Source organism: Aspergillus pseudonomiae, assembly GCF_009193645.1.
Source record: "Aspergillus pseudonomiae strain CBS 119388 unplaced genomic scaffold BDV37scaffold_249, whole genome shotgun sequence".
Lineage (NCBI taxonomy): Eukaryota > Fungi > Ascomycota > Eurotiomycetes > Eurotiales > Aspergillaceae > Aspergillus > Aspergillus pseudonomiae.
In genome coordinates this window covers 343-7,544 of record NW_022476241.1, presented here as the reverse complement: position 1 = coordinate 7,544, position 7,202 = coordinate 343, and the positions used below count along the sequence as shown (strand labels likewise).

The 7,202-nt window shown below is 45.7% G+C and overlaps 4 protein-coding genes across 4 annotated transcripts; 2 read left to right on the top strand and 2 right to left on the bottom strand.

Moving 5' to 3' along the window:
- BDV37DRAFT_96993 (uncharacterized protein) lies at positions 1-1,183 on the top strand. The gene has a single exon (XM_032091515.1). The coding sequence runs from the start codon at positions 67-69 to the stop codon at positions 799-801; it is 735 nt and encodes a 244-aa protein (XP_031934127.1). The 5' UTR covers positions 1-66; the 3' UTR covers positions 802-1,183.
- Positions 939-1,387, bottom strand: BDV37DRAFT_277368 (uncharacterized protein; the record flags this gene model as incomplete). The annotated part of the gene is made up of 2 exons (XM_032085752.1): positions 939-1,136; positions 1,190-1,387. The coding sequence occupies 2 exons, from the start codon at positions 1,385-1,387 to the stop codon at positions 939-941; spliced, it is 396 nt and encodes a 131-aa protein (XP_031934126.1).
- A 925-nt stretch (positions 1,388-2,312) lies between these two features.
- BDV37DRAFT_277367 (protein kinase family protein) lies at positions 2,313-4,770 on the bottom strand (the record flags this gene model as incomplete). Its single annotated transcript, XM_032085751.1, has 3 exons — positions 2,313-2,884; positions 2,932-4,581; positions 4,626-4,770. 3 exons carry the CDS (start codon positions 4,768-4,770, stop codon positions 2,313-2,315), a joined length of 2,367 nt encoding a protein of 788 aa, XP_031934125.1.
- An 874-nt stretch (positions 4,771-5,644) lies between these two features.
- Positions 5,645-6,238, top strand: BDV37DRAFT_267321 (uncharacterized protein). Its single transcript, XM_032084017.1, has 2 exons — positions 5,645-5,889; positions 5,940-6,238. Exons 1-2 carry the CDS (start codon positions 5,817-5,819, stop codon positions 6,191-6,193), a joined length of 327 nt encoding a protein of 108 aa, XP_031934124.1. The 5' UTR covers positions 5,645-5,816; the 3' UTR covers positions 6,194-6,238.
- Positions 6,239-7,202: the final 964 nt, after the last annotated feature.

Below are 7,202 nucleotides of genomic sequence, written 5' to 3'. Positions count from 1 at the left end.
CCGGTTGACGCCGTGAACCTATCTGATCACGGATTTAATCCTCGGCACGGCATCATTCCAATCGAAATGCAAAGCGCCACTGGCGTGCATGGTGATGACGCGGCCAATGTCAGCTTTTATCCTGGATATGGCATTACTGCAATTGAAACAGGAGGACTCTCTGGCCTGCAATCTGGGCAGAACACCGGCTTTAACCCTCGAATTGGCATTGCCCCGGTTGAAACAGAAAACCTGCCTGATATGGCAGAAACCAACCTACAGAATTACGGATTCAACCCTCGACACGGCATCATTCCGGTTGAATTGGAAAACATCCCCAGCGTATCTGATGGTACCGTGCATCAAACTAGCTTTAATAATCGACATGGCATGAACTTATTGGAAATTGAGGGTATGTATTGTACGCAGGTTAGCAATCCGCGGAACGGCAATATCAGCCAGCAACACATGACCAATGCTGCGCCACTAGAACCTTCTCCTGGCCATGGAGGGTTGAATGTGAATGTGATGACTCGCTGCTTTGATATACCACAGAGTAGGCACTCAACAGCTCAAGAGGGTACTGTTAACTGCCAGGATGAGCCCGGAGTGACGTCGGGCCCTACTGGTCTGATGCAAAGACCTCTTGATGAAGGCACCATTGCAGCACGGAGCTGCCTAGAACAATGCACTACAGGTGAACTGCCCAATTTCCAGCAAAGTAACACAGCTATACCTCTCATGCGCACTATGCCTGGGGAACAATCAAGCAAGAGACCATACCAGTATGGACAATACGCTCAAACTGTTTCTGTGTTTTGAACCTCTGCATGACTAATGTATACTTTTTCTTCTGGCCCTCTTCCCCTCCACCACAGGTATTTCTACAGGTTAGTTTGAAAAAAAAAAAAATAGTATGACCAACCACCGATATCATTCGAACCATGTGATATTTTCAATCATATTGGAGCAATAAATATGGCGGTTGCGTTTGAGCTGACTGAGGGACTATCCGTAATATATGTATAAAACCCTTCCCTTAGAGGGCCTCCAGGCGTTATACTTGTATTATCGCAAAGCGGTACGATATACATCCGTGAGAGGTCGTTTATTATAGGTTGAGATTCCCGGAAATGTCCCAGGTTCCAACCCCAGCCCTAAACATTCAATAAGCATACAATTTGACACATCCGTTCCCAATCACACTTACCCTCCCAATGTTCATTTCCTTAACCAAACCTGAGACCAGATTGTGGAGTTCCTTACCCCCATATCTCGTGCTCCCATTGTCATCCTCCGCGAGTATAGTCGCTACAGGAGACTTGCTATCGGCAGGTCTCGTCTCAGGTATCATCTCTTTTATTCGCTTTCGGAGGACCTCAGCTGTAGCAGGCAGTGGGTAATTCATGGCGGCGATATTAATCCAGACGAACGTAATCTCCTGGATACGATATATGGCGACTCTTGAGACTAAAAGTAAAAGGTAAGTAAAACTAACGTATTCGCGAATGTTTTTATCCTTGTTGAGCACACCTATTTGTTGACTTGGTTGGAGAATATGGGGAAATCATATTGTTTTATGGAGGGGCAAAAATGGAGGGGAAACGTTGAGTTTCCCAGAGCTCTTGGGCCAGATAGCCACGTGATCCGAATATCCGATCTGTCAGCAACATTCCCTTTACAGTAGTGCAGAATTGTGCTCTTGTCAGTGCTGGCCGAATGGTGAAGTTGGCCGCCAGGCATCCGCGTGATGAATACACCCCTTGGGAAAGAGTGTGGACATACTGTCGCGCGGGTTCGATCCCCGAAGCTGGCACTATCTTCACCACCCAGGGCCATCACCCTATTGTGTTGGTTAGGTATTAAGCGCCCCACACCTGCGTATGTAGGCTGAATCTTGGACCATGGCAGCTATGTTATGTAAACGCGCCATAGAGTTTATACATTTTGTAACTAGTTCTTGACACCCAGGGCTTAACCCCTGGCGGCCTTCCCCCCAATAGGGGATGGTGGGTCACATGCTTCGGCGGTGAACCACGGCCATAAAATACTAATACAGCCTCGATCTGCCCTTCTTTCCCTTTCCCCTGACATCACAACAATTCAACTGGTATCATTTTTCAGCAGTATTAGGCCCAAAAGCCAATTGTCTGATTGCCATCATTGTGATTACCTCTTTCCCTGGGGGATGTACCAGGCGTTTCCCTGTCTTGCCATAGGTATTGATTGAGAGCAAAGAGTGTCCACTTCATTTCGTTAAGGGACGTTCTGAAATGGTTCGATGGATTGGGCTCATAGTTACTACATGTGATACCTTGTTGATTATATTTTACCTATGACTCTACCACCTTCGGATCACTAGTTGCATCCTGAAGGATATCTTTCATTTGAGAATAAAGATGTGCATCGTCATCCTTTCTTCGTACACCTCCCGGAAACACCACTCTCCGTAATCTGTTGACCCAAGGAACCAATGGTTTATAGTGTGACGAGAATGAGTCCCCAGCAATCTTAAGAAAATCCTCTTCATCAGCAACGATACCTTGCTTAGAGCGAGCCAACTTTCTGTCATCCTCATAATTCCAACAGTCGAAATCAGTGGGCTCAACCTCCTTGCCTGAGCCATCGTAGTGAATACATATCCAGAATAGTACCCAAAAGAAGGATTCGAGGTCATGCCTAAATGAATGTTGCTCGCCAAAGAGTAGACCTATCGCCATGAAAGCCCTTGTCCCAGTCTTTCCTCTGGCTCCGGATGACCGTTCTCGTTGTTCCTTGATAGCAAGATCCAAATCGATAAGGAACCCTGGCCACGATGGATTTCCTACTTCTTCATTTAAAATAAGGTTCCCAGTCGAAATGTCACCTTGTAAAAGCCCTACTTTTGTATGCAAAGATTGATAGCCTGTATCAGTTAGCTACAAGATCTAGGAATCAACCAATTATTCTTACCTTCTATACAAGTCTTAAGTGCACATAGTAGTGAAACACGTGATGTTGCTCTATATATGGGAGTTCCATAATCACAGACAATCACTCGACGATGTACCCTATCCTGTATGTTATTGTTGCGCACACCTTTGGAAGGCGAGCTCGAGCAAGGGCGTTTCCTTGGTGGCAATATTGCACCAGTTTGACTAGATGACCTCTTCCGGCCGGTAGTGCTTGCGGAACGATCAATCCTTCCTATTCGTGACGTATCATGTGCAGTTGAAGGAAGTTCGTATCGCGACGGCCTGAAATTTGTTGCTTGTCTCAGATCCAGTCCCTTCCGAACATTGTCGCAAATATTATCGACTCTTCCGTTCACTTGGACGGTTTCATGGTAATAGTACCTTGCCACATTCACCACGTCTTTCTCCGTTGCTCCTCGTAAAAGTTCGCCTTCTTCTTCTCGCTCTGGGTACTGCCATGAATCTTTAATAACAAGCGGCACATTTGTGTCGTCCCCTTCACGGCGGGCTTTCCAGCAAGTCGTAGCTCTTCCAGCAACGCAGGCGGATCTCTTCATAAGTCCTTCAAGGATAAGACGCTCGGAACGTCCATCACGCAGTATCTCTATGTACTTTGTACCACTCGAAGTGGAGATGATGCTGGGGTCATATCCTAACTGCTCATCGTTCATCAAAAGAAAGCCCAAAATTGCTGAAACGAATTGAAGCCCGTCCTTGTTGACATCAAAGGAGGAGGATGCCATTGCCCCCACGCGGTCAAACTCCCAGAGTCGCATATTGGGCCCACACAATGTAAAGCCCAAGGTAAACCGACGAGTGTCCTGGGTGGTAAGAACCTCCCTTGCATAACGCCCTAAATCACGCCACGTCCTCGAGGCTGTATCGGCGTTCGGATTACTCTTCAGCTCGCCCAATACTAAAACATGTGACCAATGATACCTAGAGCGATCGTTTAGACCGGATTGACATGTAAAACCAATGTCCAGCTTTCGCTCTGCCGTAGATCCTTGTAACGGTTGATCGGGCTGTGATAAAAGCGTACGATGACTTGGCATCGGCAGGCCTTCCTCGATCGCAATATCGTGAAAAGCATTGACGAGTGTAGTAAGCCAGACAAGCACCTCTTTTTCCTTGGCAGTTTCAGGCCAGCCCCGCCAGCCCTCTCCTTCCACGAAAAGAGGTGGATCTCCTTGCTTGCATTTCTGAAATACAGCAGCGCTGTCTTTATCCAGCCCATCAATTCCTCCAAAGTACGCTTCGAAGAAGCCAGGGACGCCAATGTGAATTGAACCAAGCTCTTCCCTAAGTACTTCATCAACATGTTTTCGGCGCTCAGAAGAGTTAACGAGACTGCTTGTGGTGTGCAAGTACGGTGTCTGGTTCAGTAGAGGTAACGGCCGTGGAGGAGGAGTTGATTCTGTCGCAACAGCGTAGACCTTGTCCCAAATGACTTCGTCTGATTCTCTGTTCAGGATCGCACCAAGAGCTGGAATGAGCCGTTCGGTGGCAAATTCATCGGAATTAATAGTTGCACTTAGTCTCGATAAGTCACCAAAGAGGTTTCTGCCCCCACTGCTGGAAGGTAATGAGCGCGAAGCTGGAAGTGCTTGTAATGCCAATATCAAATCAAGGATCAGGTTTTGGATAACTAGGTAAAGTTAGAAATAGCTTGTAAATTTCAAGAATTACTACCTTCGGTGTCTATTTGGCGCACGGAATCTATGGAGCATGGAAAACCAGCATCTCTACACGCTGACGTTAGGCTGTCGCGAAATGCATCTAATCCCTCGCCGATTGGCTTGTTTCGGATGATGTCTGAATTTTTGAGTGTCGGCATTCCACCTGAAAGGAGAAGTGTATATGGATATTTTAAACGAAGGAAATATAAGGCGACCCGAGGGAATAAAAATGCAACAGAAGACGTTTTGACTGGCGTGGTATACAGGAATGAGAAAATCGTCGGTCACCCAAGCCGTAGGTGAGCTGAGGCTGAAGGCGCCCAGGTCGTTGATGCCCACATCACGTGATACGGATGTCAACAGAAAGAAGGATGGGGTAAATTTCTGAATCTAAAAATGATTGGATGGGGTTGTTTGTGGCAAATATTTTATCCGTCAGGGAAGTTATAAACAGCCGATGTTCCCATAACAGTTTTATCAACATTTATTTGAAAACCTGATACCAAATCTGATTTAATTCTGATCATTGTAATGCCCCAATAGCTGGTACACCATATTGAGCACGAACTAGTTAACTAACTTAACACACATTTGCCGAGTCAACCGAAATAGGTGGAACCAACCCCATGTGGAATGGAATCTCTATTTCAGGGAGGTATAAGCAATGTCGGCCTGCCACGCAATACACCTAGGATGGTTAGGTCGTGTACTACATTTAATTTTACAAGTAACTTAACAGGTGATAAGTAGCTATGGTGCATATGGATCAGCATCAACACTAGCTCAGACTAATCCTCTTTAGTCGAATCCTTTTGACCTTCCAAAGGATTCGACTAAAGAGGATTAGTCTGAGGTTCAAAGCAAGTGGATCCAAGGCAAACATTCATCTTTGCATCTGATAGATCGTAGCTGTATAGCATACGTGGTTCCCAACCTCATCTTAGCGACGTACTAATTTAAGCAGGATCATATGAGAGTACCACTAGTTTAAAAAGATGATTGACTTTGTTAGAATAGATTCAAACGCGCCAGTAATAACCTGCGATATACCTTCTCCATCAACTGGAACAGATTCATATTTTACCTGCAGGCTGCATGGTATCTGCTTGGAGGCCTGGTTTATTTAACTGCATCATATTACCTTCCTGGTCTCGCGTACTCGCCTCATCCGGGATCAGATTTCTTTTTACTGCCGTCCGAAGTTATGCACTCCCTTCTCACAACTATGTCGTCCGTCTTCGGTTGCCTTGGCTGGTCACGCAAATTTCCTTCCCAAGGTTTGCCCCTACCTGATACATGTAGCCACAGATTGCTCACCCCTCAATAGATCCTCTAGCCTCTCTGCTAAATGATAGAACGGTTCAGGTCGACGCATACATAAGACACCAGATTTCGCAAGACGTCAATGCAGAGTACACGATTGTGCGTGAGGTTAGTGTACAATATCTCAACTCCGGCGGAGAACCTGTCCAATTATCTTGGGACGTGAAGTTCAAACTTCCGGAGGAAAAGTTGCTCGGGTCAAAGCGGGGCGGACAGCTATTAGAGAACTACAAGATCTCAAAGCATTGTGCGGAGTAAAGACGTCCGTTTATTCTTTCTCCTGTACCGAAATTTTGGGTTTCAATTAAATCCACGCAGAAGGCATTAGTTCTTTTGTGTTGTCTTTAACATCGAATAGCATGACGACGTAAAAGCTAGACCTAACCTCAAAAGTCAGCTGCCATCCAGGTTTTGGAAAGCCAACAATATAGTTGATAGTAGTCGCATCGAGTGTCCTCACCATAAAAAAAAGTCCCCTTTCACTAAAAAGCACTTTGGGGAACATAATGTGACCTTCTTCTTCGAGTATACCTCTTGCTTTCAATTGAACTGCCAGCGGATAATAGAAGAAAGAAAGCTGCGCGAGTCCAAGCGTGGTCTACAGTTACTGGAAGATTACGCTATTTGCAAGCGACCCAATCATTGAATCTCTTTTTAATTTCCTCTTTCTATCCTGTGAGCGTTCTATGGTCACACTTATTCGGCGGTGGATGTATATATTCTGAGCATTGATCACCCTGTGCTACTTCCATCAGCTCTCAATTGTTATTTCCTGTCTCATCGCAACATGTGCTTTATACAAATTGACATTCACAAGCCATGCGGCAAGAAGTACGAAGGCTTGATTCCCTGTGGCCCGGTTTTCTGTACGCCTGCCAAATATAAAGCAACACGAACCCAACATCTAGCTTCCCCATGTAGGGAGTGCGACCTTTGCATCGATAAAGAGGAATTTCATTACAAATGAGGTTGGTTTTCCGACCCATAAAATAAATACACACACGATTCTAATGTACAAAGGTGAACAGGGAAATGCAGTTGTTCGTACGCAAGACATAGGCGATGGGTTGGGGAATGAAAGAGATTTAGGAGCTTGAGTAGTAGAAGGTAGTAAGCAGATCAGGGGTTTGTTTTTCTATGGCAGTTGCGTGGCGTCCAAATGTATTTTCTGTAGTTAGGGTGCACTGGAACATACCGATGGGTGTGTGGTCGAAGCCGTGACAGAGCTCACGGATTTACTTATAAAATCCGGCTATTGGGCAATGAG